The sequence below is a fragment of the Rhamphochromis sp. 'chilingali' genome, assembly GCF_963969265.1.
Source record: "Rhamphochromis sp. 'chilingali' genome assembly, chromosome: 13".
In the NCBI taxonomy this organism is placed as follows: Eukaryota; Metazoa; Chordata; class Actinopteri; order Cichliformes; family Cichlidae; genus Rhamphochromis; species Rhamphochromis sp. 'chilingali'.
This window is the reverse complement of record NC_137940.1, coordinates 21166533-21181707: the sequence shown is the minus strand read 5'-3', so window position 1 is coordinate 21181707 and position 15175 is coordinate 21166533. Positions and strand designations below refer to the sequence as shown.

Below are 15175 nucleotides of genomic sequence, written 5' to 3'. Positions count from 1 at the left end.
TGCATTTAAATATCTGTTTTGCAGCAACTACCTCACTTTTTGCAGATTAATTTTTGAAATTAGGTCTCAAAAATGAAGGTCTGACTGGACTCTGAATGTAAGTAATTAATGTGAATTAATGCCTAATGTGAATTTTTGCTGAGAGTTCATCAACATATTAGCAAAAATAGACTGATAAGAGACTGACTGTATCTTATTGCCTTTTCATCATGGTCTTGATGCATCAAAGTCACCAAAGGTTGCAGCTGACTGCGAGTGTTTGCATATCTGATCACTGTTTTTAAAGCAACCAATTCAAGGGCAGTGATACGAAAAAGGTTCAGAGTCAAGCGATGCTTCTTCAGCAGTTTTATCGTAAGTTTCTTGGTGAGATTGTAACAATACAGTGTTACATATGAAACATATGAACAGAAGAGGAGAATCACACACAGTCCAAAAAGCAGAGTTAACTGACAGGCAAAAACAAAAGTCACCACAGATTTACAGGATCTAACAAAATTACAATACCATAAAATCAGCCAACATGACTCTTCAGGCAGGCTTTTTCAAAAAGAGCGATTCATTATTCTCGGTTTTAGTCTGACGTTTTTGTAGTATTGATTAAATGGGGTGCATTGCATTCGAATCCCTGTCAGCAACATCCATCTGAAGAGTCATCAAACAAGGAACGCTGACTTCTATTAACTTACACTGAGCTCCAGTGGGTGTAAAGAAATTGAATTAGCCCTGTCCAGGGTGTACCTCTCCTCTTGCCCTGTTGCAACTGGGATAGGCTTTAGCCTCCACACTATGTAGAATGACAGAAGAACAGATGGAAGAAACATGGATTTGAGTCCCCAGGTCTGATTTGACCTTGTGTCAGTCAAAGATGCTGTAGATCAGCAGTTCCCATCCCCCGGGTCACGGACCGGAGTTGTTTGTTACCCGGCAGCAGGAGTTGAGGCTCAGGTGTGAAATTTATGGTTTTCAGGGTTTTTATCGTTTATTATTGTTAACTCAGTTTCCCTGGGCCTTTTTGCGTGTGTTTTTGGTACCGGTGTTGTGCCAAAAAGTGATTGTCTGTTAAAAACTGATTTCTGGTATTTGCCAAAAACTGATTGCTTGTATTTAAACTGCTATAAATAACTTGTTGGTCTATAATATGTGAAACATATGTCAAATGTATCCCTCATAAATGATATCACATCATCTTGAGCAACAAACAACATTCCTGTAGCAAGGTAGAAGCCGCAATCAGTTTTTGGCAGTGGCCTTTATGTATGCTTTATTTATGCAGTTAAAAAAATTATTGTTGACTTTAAAATATTCTCTTTTAAGCGTAATCTGGCCAAGAGGACAGCTGAAATTGCAACAAAGGCAAAAATAGTTCTGTAAAGATATTTTAAGTGGACAAAAGGGAGCTGATTGATTATAATGTAAGTACAATAACACAGTTACAAAGATACTTGAGAAACAGGTAATTTTTAAATTTTATATACAACCCATTTGTAATACCCATTCACCAAAGTCTATTTAGCAACATACATAACGATATTACACATAAAAAACACACGGAAACATTGGAAATCAGTTTTTGGCAGGCAATCACTTTTTGGCACAACACCGGCACTGGTTTTATTTTGTTGTATTTATCCGTGACACCTTAAAGACCAGTCCGTGAAAATATTGTCGGACACAAACCGTCCATGGCCCAAAAAAGGTTGGGGACCACTGCTGTAGATAGTAGATAGTACCAAAGACAAATGCTGTTTTAGATAATAAAGCGAAATAACAATTTGTATTATTGTATAAAACCAGAGAAATCCTAAATATTAAAAAATCATTAAAATATTCTTTAAATTAGTGAGAGTTTAGCTAATAATGAGCTGGCTAGCTAGCAAATAAGCTAGCGCTTTGATTTAAGCTACCACAGGCTAAGTTGTGTTAGCACTGCAAGTAGGTAATGTATAAAACCAATATCCTGATACTCTGTAGGACTGCAGCTAACTTTACTTTAGTTCTTAAGCGAAGAAAGACCACATTCATTTGACCATGATGCTAAAGCTAATACAGCTTCTTAAGGATTTAAAAGATAACAAAAACATGTTTTCTAAAAAAAAAAGAAAAAAAAAGAACCTAATTCACTTAAAACAGTAAATCAAATAATGAACTGTGATGATAAACTAACTTGTTTAATTTTGGCTTGTTCAAGCTGTCCATCGATGTTTGTGTGTTCTTATGGATATATATGAATGATATATGCTTCAAAGTGAATTCGATATTTATTATTTTCCACATACAGACGTTTTGCAGATAAACAATAATACCAGACTAAATATCAAAATGCAAAGGCAACCCTTCAAGAGCAAACATGGGTTATTACAAATGACACAAATCAACTGCAAAAAAGTACAAATATATTAGAAAACACACTGGAGATATAGAGAAAAGGGAACGCAAGCATATATTTGCAACTCTTCGACCTGGAAAAATGCACATTTTGCAGTTTTAAATGGTTAAATCTGCACGTTTGTTAAGCGATGTTACATTTTCTAGTAAATGACATAAACTGCTGAATAATTTCATAAACAGTGATATATATGTTTGGTTGATGACAGTGAAAACAACCTAACTATAGCTTCATTTCCTTTTCTATTCATTTGAAACCATGTTAGTAAATCTGCTAACAGAAATGCAGACACATTTTTCTTTTTTCCACAATGTGTTTTTCTGCTCATTAGTCTAGTTCAGTCAATCCAATTGACAGTCAAACCCACTGATGGACAAAGCTGTCGATGTTAATGTATTAAAATTTAAAGGGTGAACAATTCCTTTTACATTTTATGTCCTGGGATACCGCTCCATCAATCCTGAACGTAGTGGTTTCCCCAGCTGTGGCTGAGGCGCACCTGTGGATGCCATTTATGGAGATTAAAAACAAATAAACAAACAAACAAAAGAAGTCACAGATTAGCCCATATAAGGAGAATGAACAGAGCTCTTCCTGATGTTTTACAGTAATGTCATTTGATTCACTTGTGACAGCTGTTCGATCCTGCTGTTAGAACTGTGCAAAAGTCTTGAGCCGGCCCTCATTTTTTTATATTTTGGTAGGAATATGGGTGTAGCAATTTCTTGAAAGGTGCACACATACACGGAAATACATTAACTAAGATGATCCCACACTGCTTCAGGAATGTTGAAGTCTGGGCTCTGGGGAGGCCAATCCACGACTGTGTGTTTTTCTAATCATTTCTAATTTTATGGCATTGACAGTGTGTTTGGATCATTGTCATGCTCAAACATGAAAAGGTCAGTTGCCAAGCAGCGTTTTCCAGATGGTCTTGCACGGTGGGCCCATTTCTCCTGGCCTCCGCTGTGCCTGCTGACAGAAATGTTACATTTGGATTCATTGGTCAATAAGACCTGTCTCTACTGATTTTTATTACAGCTTTTGTGTAATTTGGCACATTTTAGTCCCTGTTTCCTTTCTTTAGGAAGCTTCTTGACAGCTGCCTTTCCACTGAAACCATTTCTGATGAGGCTTTGGCAAACAGTCAGTGGATCAACTGAAAATCCTGTGTTGGGTCTTTGGTCGATTTTGCCTATTTCTTAAGCAAATGACTTTCAGATATCTGCTGTAGAGCTTTTAAGGCCTGCCACTTCTCCTGTCCTCTATTCATCCATTTGCCTCATATTTTTTAAGGGCAGACTGCACACCATGCTGAAATAGCACTTTATTTTATTGCTATGAAATGACTAGGACTATTTTATAACTATTTGTGGCTGAAGACTTTTGCACCGTTCGTAAAATCTGTATGAAAGATCACCAAAACATGGCACACCTCAGGCAGAAGCTCTCTGGATTTGCACAGTGTTCAGATTCAGTCTGTGAATAATTTAATCAGGACATCAGACTGGCAGCTTGGAGGGAACGCCGCTCTTAAATGCTCACTGATCTGATTTTTCTACATATGGCATCCAGATACATTAATAGAATCACACAAGAGTAGGCTACAGTGGTAAAATATGCTAAGTGTGCTACTATATCAAACTGACATACATCACAGTTGGGATGTTGGATGGTTTCTTGTGACACAGAGGCTTCATTGCTTAAACACTGATTTATGTACAGTGTGTTCCTTCACCCACAGCCTACATGGGAGCTTCCTCGGTGCAAAGCAAGCTGCCTCTCTGTGTGCAGGAAATATTAAATATGGCTTTCTACAGTGTCTCACGCTGCCAGTTTCACCAGTGACTCGAATAATCCAGGCTTAAGGGTTCAGCAGCACAAAGGCCTCTCCATCACCTACACAGGGTTCACAGTTTTCTCTCCTGCATTTTCAGAGACTGGAGGCAGTGAAGCTTCATCTAAGGCAGCTAGAAGGCCTCTAGCTTGAAAAATACCTATTAGAGCATTGATGCTGCATAACAGGAGAGAGCCGGGCAGCTATTTTAAAGACTTGATGTTTTTGAATTTACATCCAGTGGCAAAGCTGGCTTAGGCCACTGGGACAACATGGAGAAGATACATTTACATGAGGAGTGGATGAGAAACAAGAGTCTTGCCTCCCCTTTGTAGGAGAGTGCCTTTCACCTGCATAAGGGTAAAAGGATCTCACAGCTTCTAAATCAATAGCTGACATGCTCTCTGGCAACCTATAAATGGCCCATTTGCAGGAAACCTTCTCGTCAGGTCTTCCTCTGTAGATCCTGCAATCTGTCATCTTCTCCATTCATTTAAATCTCACAATGATTTTAAGTCCTTCATTTGAGGGCTTTTGATATCAGGCAACATAAATGTAAGGAGGGGGGAGACGATAAAAGTCTAATATTTCTCAACAAAAGAAGAATCTGTTGAATGCTTTTTCAAATCCTTGAAACATCTTTGCTGTTTTTGCCTCGGGTCATTAAAACTAATTTAGAGCCAGCTGTTTAGCTTTTAAGGCGGTAGAATTGGTGCAATCACAACAAGGGTGAAATGTGACAAATATGAAGCTCTGACAGCAAAAAACCGCCAGTAAAATAAGCTGCTGCGGTTAATAATGACCTTGGAAAACACCGAGCTAGGGCTGGTTTCAGATTACTCAGATTGTGTATATATGTGCAAATAAGTGGAAGAATTTCTAAACTATACTGTAGTTGAAAAGGCAGCTTCATCTTATTTCTGAATTGTTAACAGATGCATCACTCCCAGGATGTTGGTGATTTTTCAGTCCTTTGCACAAGCTTTAAGCCCCTCTACCGTCCACCTCGTAGTGTCAGCTTTAACACCCCCATCCTTCTCCTAAACTACAAATTTAAACGACTCTTGTCTTTCGCCCTATCATCCCTTTTCCTCTTCCTTCTTCAAATGTAGAGAAACTCTTCTCTCCTCCCTTCCATTATTCCTCCCGCTCCTCCTTTTCCTCAACAAGGACAAGTACTCTTTGTCTCAGTCTCTTGTGTGAGTCGCACTCGCCCATCCTCTCTCTCCACGTCTCTGTAGAGCAGAGACTTCTGAGCCTTCAGACGGCAGGCCAAGGACATAAAGATCGAGTTGACGTTCTGACTTTCTCTCGGGTCCTTTGCCGACGTCTCGAATAGCAGCATGTTGTGGGCGTCGGCGAACTTCAGCGCCATGTTGGAGGGCACCTGGGAAAGCACAAGTGATCGGTTGTTAAGTGGATGATGAATAAACCCTGAAGTCACGCTGCGATCCTCGGCGGTGCACACAAACCTGTATTTGGTCCACAAGGTCGCACTTGTTCCCCACCAGGACTCGAGGTACTGATGCCGACACCCGATGACCATTGCACTCCTGGAAAGTGAAAAGCATATCGCTTTATAAACTTTGGCTGTGTGTCTGTAAAACCATGTAGAGTACAACATAGACATTTGGTCTCTTGGCTGTGAAAACAAAAGAAGGACTTTTTCACATTTAAAATACATCCATGTCATCGCACTGGTGCCAGGATGTGCGAGAAGTCCCCGTTCCCACCATTCAGTGTAAATAAATGACACTATAGAATAATATATAAATAATCACGTGTAATTAAAAAACCTTATATATTAAATTATATTGAATAAGATATTAAATTATATATAATTTACAAATTATTTTACTGCTGCTAAAAATTACCCACAGTATATCTACTGATAATACTTAGAATATCAGGACTTCACAGTGAGCTGTACTGAAGGGATAACAACAAGCTGGAAAGCATCTGTTATGCAAAACCACTGATATAAATATCGTGTATAAAAAAAAAAACCACAATTTTTTTTCTAGCAAATGCTGACAGAACTACACTAAATTAAAAAGGGAGTGTTGGCTATAAATTATTTACATTTTAGACATTCCAACAAATTGCTGTGGCAGGAAAACAGGTTACTGCACATTAACCATGACTCACTTTCACTGAGAGGAGACCCTGGAAGCTGTGCCAGTGAGACACAGAGCTAAACAGAGCTTGTATTAACACTTAGAAATGTCTTTGTCTTTACAACATCCCACAAAATTACTCTACTTGTGTGAATTTTACACTTGCAGTGCCGCCATGCCACTGCCACATTAGTCTTTAAAGGGCTGCAAATGCTAGTCAAAATGAGCTTAAACAGGAGCTTAGGTTCATTTTACTGTCCTTGTTCGGGGGTAGTAGGGGCCACATTGTCAGTAGTGCAAATAATGAACATTATTATAGCAGTGTCAGTTTGCTGTTACACATTGAAAGGATTTTGGCCAGTGTGTATAACAACAGCAGTTGTAACATTGTCACACATGTAAACATAGAGCTGTATTGTCACTGTTACTACTGTTTCAGATCTCCCCAGACTATAAGGCAAAAAGAAAGTGCAGCTTTATGGTTTCACACAGCAAAATCTCCAGTGTTAAATTAACACTGGAGAGTGTCTATATGAGTCCACACCTCTGAGTATTAAATACAACACTGTTGAGTGTTAAATTAACACTTTTGACAGTGTTATATGTTTAAAAGTAACTTAGTCAGGTTTGAAGATTAACAATGGCTAACACTGAGCAGTGCTGATTTTCTAACACTGGAATATTTCTAACATTTTGAGTTATTTTCCAGTGTTAGAAAATCAGCACTGCTCAGTGTTAGCCATTGTTAATCTTCAAAACTGACTAGGTTACTTTTAAACATATAACACTGTCAAAAGTGTTAATTTAACACTCAACAGTGTTGTATTTAACACTCAGAGGTGTGGACCCATATATACCCTCTCCAGTGTTAATTTAACACTGGAGATTTTGCTGTGTAGATTTTTACATTAAAATTACTAATAATAAAGAGAAAAGATACAAACATATATAAGCTGTAAGGTGCAATTTAAGGTGCAGTGTAATCAGTGGTAGTGCACATTGAGTAAGCACTGTTTATAATGGGTAATTAAGGGAAACCTGAAAAAAGAAGAGAAGGGAGAAACACCCTTCCACCATGTTGAGTGTTGACATTGTATATAGTTTGTCCACTAGAGGGCGCTCTGCAACTTATTGTCAAGAGGGAAAAATATTGGCCGACATATGGAATACTGGCTTTTGAAATCATCAAATATTGGTCTTAAAAATGCGATATTGGTTGGATGACCATCTCTAGTGACGTTATCACTGATTCTTGTGTTTACTTTCAGATGACTGTAGTTGCATTTCAGTTTTACAACTTATGTCTTGGTTCAAGTCTTGATTGTTATTAATAGTTGAGACTTAGACTCAGAGAAAGAGAACTGCTGTGTAGAAAATCTGACTGCACATGATTTGACTTTCCCATTTGTTTTTTTCCTTCTTCCCTTTTCAGATTTGGTGAATGGCTGGTAAAAGTACGCATTTTTGGATTCATCTGCCTCCTGTGTCGTCAAACTCCAGAGTCCAAACAGCACCAGACTCTGACAGCACCAAACCACATCTGGTGATGGAAACAGCACAGTGTCAAACGGTGACTAATAAACAGTCTTGGGGGTAGGAGGGAACACTGAACAATGCTCAGAGTCCTTATGGTACCAAAGGGGGATCATTACATAGCGGCTGTAAGTCAGCCTCCTCTGTTGTTCACTGACAAGTGATTTTTACAATGTAATGCCAACCTCTATCCAAGTCTGTAGGTTGCGGAAGGAAGCCATCTTGGTAACATCATATACAAAGACCACAGCATGAACATTGCGGTAGTAGTGCTCCACCATGGATTTACGAAAGCGCTCCTGGCCTGCTGTGTCCCATACCTGCACCTGTAGAGACAGACGACTTAGGTTTATATACAAATTACAGAGACAACCGATCATTACACATAGAGACAGCACTGACAGAAGTGGAAAATATAAATGGTATTCTCTTAGAATATCCAGCAGATCATGAAATATAAGACAATTTTAATATCAGAAGTAACAGCAACAGCTTTTTTGTTGCATACAATTACTTGAGATAAAATTGTACAAATGAAATAACAATGAATATGAATTAGGCTGCAATGAGTTGTCTAAGCTTGCAACTTTGCAAATCAGAACATTGCCACGTGAGCAGGAAACAGTGCAAATATATTCCTAGCTACAGGGTCTCAGGAGAGCATGGTTCTACAGTACAGTGCGTTTTTCTGCTTGATCATTAACAGCAGGTTCAGCCAATATCTACAGTATGTATCCTAAAATAATGTAATGTGGGTTAGAAGCAAGTGTCAATCTCTGGGCCTTGAAAAACAAAACTCGAAAAGCCCAGAATCTGCATTTCATCAAAACAAACACTTCCTGCTGGCTCCACAGGTGTGTCAAGACTAGATTTAAATGTCCAGCTTTACAGCAGACATAAGCATAATTACATAATTAAGTACAAAATATGGTTTTATTCTCTTTAGCGCAATTACTTTTCCATAATAAGTGTATATATGTTAAAATGCAAGACTTCACCCACTATTACCTAGACCTATAGACGTCTACAGAAAACAGCTTTCTGTAAACACTATCTTGAAGACTTTATGGGCTCAGTGACTTGTTTGAGTCATATTGAATAAAAAATTAAGTCTGTTTTGTAAATCCTGTTCATACTATCCTTCAAAGTGGAGTATTACCTGAGGTATGCAGGAATAAATGAGCACGCATTTTCGTAGTAAGACCCACCTTGGTTTTGTTTGAAAATGCTCAAGGCTTTAAAATGAGACTGCAAACAATGAGACAGCAAACAACAACATGAAGTCACAGTAGCTATGTCTAACTTTTGTACTACGTTTGTACTTAAAGACACTCCAATGAGTCAGCTCTTTATTTTTCCAGTTTGTTTATTTCTTTATTTCTTCTATTCATTTTAAACTTTTACCAAAATTAGCATCCTTTACCTTTCTAACCATGTGAGCTAGCTAGACTAGCTAGAATGCTATGTTAGTGCTAGCATTAGCTGAAAACTATTCTAGTTCCAGCTAGAACTAGAATATCATAAACAAAATGATTATGATAGATTTCAAAAATATAAAATATCTGCTGCCAATATACCAAATTTGAGGCTTCAAAAGAGAATTGATCAAATCATTAAGTGTTCTTTAACATATTATGTTTTCAAACAAAATTAGGGTATTCAAGCTAGTTAGCCAAGTTCATCAAATGTTTAGAATGTTGTTCACTACCCCCAGTCAACAGGGGAGCAAAAGAGAAGTATTTAGCCCCAGCACTGTACCATACCACTGCTTAATGAAGTAATTTTTAATAATTACTGATTTCAGATTTAGCCTTACTAAGGCCATTAGGATGAATCGGAGGTCAGAATTTATTTTCACTAATGCACAAAAACGGTTTTGTTTTTTTTCTGTCTGATCAGTAGCACTTTGTATATCAGCAGGGAGTTCTCCCAACACTTAGCACAGGCCTGCAGTGTAAAAAGGGCCAGAGAATTATCTGCTATTACCATTTGAAAGGACTAGCGCAGCTATTTATCATTAGAGGCAGAACACTGCATCAGAGCCAACCATAACATCAAAGCTCAGCGTTTCGAACGCGTGGCCCTCATGATTTGATAAGTTGAGAAAATTGCATCCTATTTAAACTGATTACAAATGGACATTATGAAAGTGAATATAAGAGATACGGCATTATGTATGCACTCAGAGGGAACGTCAGTTTAAAAAGAAACGCTGAATATGTAAATAGCATTGTTTTCATCAATTTGAAATAAGCGTCAAAAGCTACGAAACATATTTTTTCAGGTTATCTCATGCCCTCGTGAGAATCAATGACATTATTTTGACACATCAGTCTGCTTTTCTTTTTATAGTCCTACGCAGGTTTATGCCGTTTGAAGTTGTAAATTTGTATTTTACTTATATTTACCAGCCAGAGGAATAGAAAGCATGGGAGCTGCACAGTTTAATCCCTCTGTACTTAATCCTCTGAATTTTAATGATATATTAGTCTCTTATATCAAAGGTACAAGTGAAATTTTGACTTGTATGACAACATTTTTTCCCCACTTCTACAGAATGGCCTAGTTTTTACTTCAGCAATGGAAGAGTTCACTTTTACATAAAAAGGCAGGATTTTACATTGACATCTTGGCTCTGGTGCTGAAGGCAAACTTGTGGGGGGCTCACTGAAGGGCAAATTCTCTTTACAGCATCTTCTTTAAGATAAATGTTGGCAGCTTCCTGTCTTTGAATTATCCAATCAGAAACTGCTGCCATCTTGACAAGGTCTCTGTTGAAATAGAGCTCGTCAATATCAGTGGGATTACCAGTTGAACAGAAAAATGAATGTAAAAACAAAACAATAGATGGGCCTGTTTTGATCACTCTTTAAGTATTTTAAAGACATATAGATCCATCTTTAGGGGGAGTCATAGCTGTCTCCTCTTACAGCTGCTTATGCAAATGGAGTTAATTACCAATGAGGATTAATCTTAATTTAATGTCCCATTTCCATGTACTCCACCAGCAGTAACCAGCTCAGAGAGCAGCAACAAGAAAGCAGATATTTTCACAGTCTCACAACAATGACTGTACAGTGTGGCAGGTGTGTCTGGGGAGCATTTGGATGATTCAGATACAATGACCTAATACTACGTAATGCGACTGTGCAACTGTGTTTGTGAGTCAGCACTGGGGGAACCTGGAGTATGCACACAGAATAATCCACTGAGAGAAAGCAGGGAGGGGAGCACACAAAGGTAAGCTTCACTGACATCACAGCGTCTGGTCTGAGTGACCAGCCAAGGTGTGAGTCAGGAATCACAGTTAAAGAAACGACGAACCAGATGAGTAAGCAAATTATTAACCTTTCATATTTATGCTAAAATCTTGAACCTGTTTTTACACTGTGGTCTGATGTTGGTTTTGTTACGTCTGCCAGTACGCATTGCTCCAGAAATGATCTTCAAAGTCATTACATTTTAATTTCACAATCAGGGCACATGACAGTGTGGCCTACATTTACGATGCTGCTGTCTTTACTTTGTGACTACAATAACAGCCCAGCTAAGGGGCTTGCCTCACACGTGCAAACACGGGAATGTGGTTATTTTTGTTGATTGAACAGCTTAATTGTTGCAATCACCTTGTAGACCTGCTTTATATTATACATGTAAATGAATGGCTTGCACGTGCTGAAGGTGGACAAGCGCATATTTATAGATTCTGCAGCACCACAGTCAGATTTTGATGTTTTGTTTTTCATTTAGAGTTTTAATATTCTCTTAAGAAATGTTGCATTCATAGTCAGATTTGTAAAAATATATTCATTTCTGTTTATGTTTCAAACTCGAAATCCACAAAAAGCCTACTGAGCCATACAATAGAATTCATTAGAGGCTACCTTTATCTTCCTGTGGCCTGTTACTGACTACAGAGCATGTGGCGGCAAAGAAAAAAGGGAGTTGTAGTTCTTTAGAATGTACTAAAAATATGTTTTTTTAAATGTTACATTTCTCCAGAGATATTCTAAAATGTTGCCCATCCTTTGAGAGTGTGAGGATAAAATGAAAGAAACGGCCCCCTTTGTGTCCACTGGCAGCTGATCAGCTCAGCCGAGAGGAGGAGGAAGGGTGTAGGAGTGAGGGAACACCACTGATCAGCATCCAGCTCCTCTGCTGCCTGTTACCTTGATAGTCTCCCCTTCGATCTCCACCACCTTCTCCCTGAAATCCACGCCGATGGTGGCCTCGGTCTTATCGGGGAAGCTGCCCCCCGTGAAGCGGAAGGTGAGGCAGGTCTTCCCCACGTTGGAGTCCCCGATGACGATGATCTTAAAGATCCGCGTCTGGATGCTCAGCTCCAGGGAGGAGGTGCTCAGATCCACGGAGGACGTGATGCTCGGGGCGGCATCGTTGCTGCTGCTGCTGGCTCGGCTCCGGCTGGCTCTGTGTAAATCCATGGATGATGTTAGGATCGTCACATTGTCATCCGCTCGGTGTTTTCTACCACAACCACCTCCTCCGCCGCCCGGAGCTCGGGTCTCCTCCTCCGGGCTATCGTTGGTCATTATACCGGAGGAGGCGATGCGGAAATCGGGGTGCGTGTGTCGAGAAGAGGATTGATAGACGGGAGAAGGGAGGGGAAAGGAGAAAAGAAGGAGGAGACGAGGGAGGCAACAATACCAACGATGCTCCTTTCAGCAGCTGACTGTGGCCTTAAAGGGAGAAGAATACAATAAAAAAAAAAATCAATTGACTAATAATAATAATAATAATAATAATAATAATAATAATAATTTATGAATAATAAAAATAATTGACAATTCAATGAAATGCAGTTTAAAAAGTTGTAAATGAGCACTTGCCTCATGGTGCTTTATATTGCAATGTAAGACCCTACAGTAATACAGAGAAAACCCCAACAATCAGATGACCCCCTGTGAACAAGCGCTTTGGTGACAGTGGGAGGGAAAACTCCTTTAAAAGGAAGAAACCTCAGAACCAGGCTTGGGGAGCGGCAGCCCTGAGTGGTAATGACTAATGCACCATATTATAGAAACATAGGATATTTACATTTAAATTTACTGAACTGCATCATTATAACCACAAAACATTGTAACATTGATGCCACAAAGGCCATTAAATATAATCAGCTGATAGCCTAAATTCAGCCAGCTCATGTTACCAGACCCAAAGAGCAATCTCACCTCCAGACTTCTAATTTTATCTCTTCTTTCTGAAATCTGTCGAGTACCTAAAAAATACCCAAACTGTTATAAAGACATGTGAAAAAAGACTCATGCCAAGCAGGGCACCTACACATCACTAGAAACACTATTTAGTCATAGTCAAACCTAATTATTGTGATATTATTTATTTATAACGTAATCATATTGTAATACTAGGATTGGAAGTTAATATAAATTACACCAGGGCCACAGGGCTTTGTCATGGTCAACAGTTCATCTCTTTACGTTCACCTTGTGTTTACAGTTCATGAGCAGAACTCTCTATTAGCTTGTTTTTCATCCACTGTCATTAGTCATAATTACTTCCTTCTAGATTCAAGATAGTATAAAGATTACAGTTTAAAATGTGATGCACTTAAAGTACTGAAGTAAACAGAAGGTTTTTCTATAATTCAAGCATTTCCTTTCAGGGTGTAACAGAGAAAGAAAGTGAAAGATTTTCTCACACTGTCTGTCGTCACATGAGCTGATCGGCTTGTCACACTGTCACATTCCATAAACCAAGAAGTTCATAATGCAAAGGATTGCAGTGTTCCCAGATTCCTCGCTCGATTTAAGTGAACAAAAAGAAAGAGCAATACAGAGAACAACCGTTTTAAGATAACATAAAGTTTTCTGTCTGCGAGTGAAACAGCTTAATGCTAATGAAGGCTGTCACAACATGAGATTGTCATGAGGCGATTCTCTAAGGCACTCCAATTCATGTTAACACAGCCACAGATGGTGACAGTCAGTACACTCCATGAGGAGTTAGCCACAGAAGGTAACTGCTGACAGGACTGGCTGTTCACAGAGTGCTAAATTGAAGAATATGAACTGAAAGTTGGCAGGAAGGGAAAATCAGGGTTGGAAAAGATGCAAAAGAAACAAAGATGACCGCAGCACAGGATTGTCGAGTCAAGGTGTTTCAAGAACTTTGGAGAGCTTCACAGGGAGTGGACAGAGGCTGGTGTCAGTGCATCAAGAGCCACCGTGCACAGATTTCTTCAGCAAATTCCTAAAACAAAGCCCTCTTGAAACAGCGACATCAGTAACATCTTACAGGGAATAAGCTGAACTGTTGTTCAGTGGTCCAGGGTCCTCTTTTCACATGAAAAGTAACTTTGCATTTCATTTAGAAATTTAGAAGGTGTTTGAAACCTGTCGTCACGTGTCTGCAGTCTCTGATAATTTGAGGTGCCACACCAGCCGCTGTCATCCACTGTGTTTTATCGAGTCCAAAGTCAATGCAACGATCATCCTGGAGATTTTACAGCATTTCATGGACCAAAGTTGTAGACCAACCAGTCATGCCACAGTACACAGCACAAGTTTTCCTCAGCTCCCAGTCTCCTGGATTATTATTATTATTATTTTAAAGTTTAGTTATTTTTGTTGCAGTTGAGATAAAAAAAAAGTCTGATGCATAACAGCTGATGCTTTGAAACGAAGAAACAGAAGGAAGAGACAGAGTCTGTTTCACTCACCGTCTGAAACGATGCTGTACAAGAAGCTGCAGCACGTTTGAGCTGCTGTGTTTCCATCTTGACTCAACGCAGCAGAAGTGACAGCTGAGAAACACGCAGCCTTGTTCACGTGTATGCACACTCACTGTTTGCTGATATCAGACTGAAATGCAGACAGAATCACCAAACACTTGTTTTTCTTGCACAGACAAACAGGCGTGCCACTCTCTGTTTGAACAAATCCGTTAAGACACAGACGCAGTCTCTTCCTCACAGACGTGCACATTTTCTCTCTCTCAAAGAGACAAACATAATCCTTTTCTTACACGCACACGCACACACGCAAAAAAAAAAAAGTCACTCCCAGTGTCAAACAATCCCAACGTTTCTGTCTGACAAAGCTCCCCTTCATCCTCAGAAAAAGGCCTGTTTGTCTGAAAGCGATGCTCAGTGGGACATTCACATTCTAGTGAGCCCAGTGAAATATAGCACACATTTGGATACACGTATACAAACAAAATAATACCCCAGTGTTACAAAAATAACATGTAGTTATCCATAGATGACTTTTTATGATTACTCAGTCTAAGTTGTTTTCCTCTCTCACTAAAACTTCAGGAGGA

General features: G+C 39.1%; 1 protein-coding gene across 1 annotated transcript; it reads right to left on the bottom strand.

Moving 5' to 3' along the window:
- Positions 1–2254: 2254 nt before the first annotated feature.
- On the bottom strand, positions 2255–12485 carry rab33a (RAB33A, member RAS oncogene family). The gene is made up of 4 exons (XM_080900492.1): positions 12046–12485; positions 8062–8202; positions 5699–5779; positions 2255–5613 (listed from the first exon to the last, which is right to left on the bottom strand). Exons 1-4 carry the CDS (start codon positions 12424–12426, stop codon positions 5389–5391), a joined length of 828 nt encoding a protein of 275 aa, XP_080756618.1. The 5' UTR covers positions 12427–12485; the 3' UTR covers positions 2255–5388.
- Between the last annotated feature and the right edge of the window lie 2690 nt (positions 12486–15175).

Coding starts and splice junctions, on each gene's coding strand:
- rab33a (XM_080900492.1), bottom strand. CDS start 12,426: ATGACCAACGATAGCCCGGAGGAGGAGACCCGAGCTCCGGGCGGCGGA. Junction 8,203..12,045: donor TCGAAGGGGAGACTATCAAG/GTAACAGGCAGC, acceptor CTGTCTCTACAG/GTGCAGGTATGGGACACAGC. Junction 5,780..8,061: donor ACCTACAGACTTGGATAGAG/GTTGGCATTACA, acceptor TTCACTTTCCAG/GAGTGCAATGGTCATCGGGT.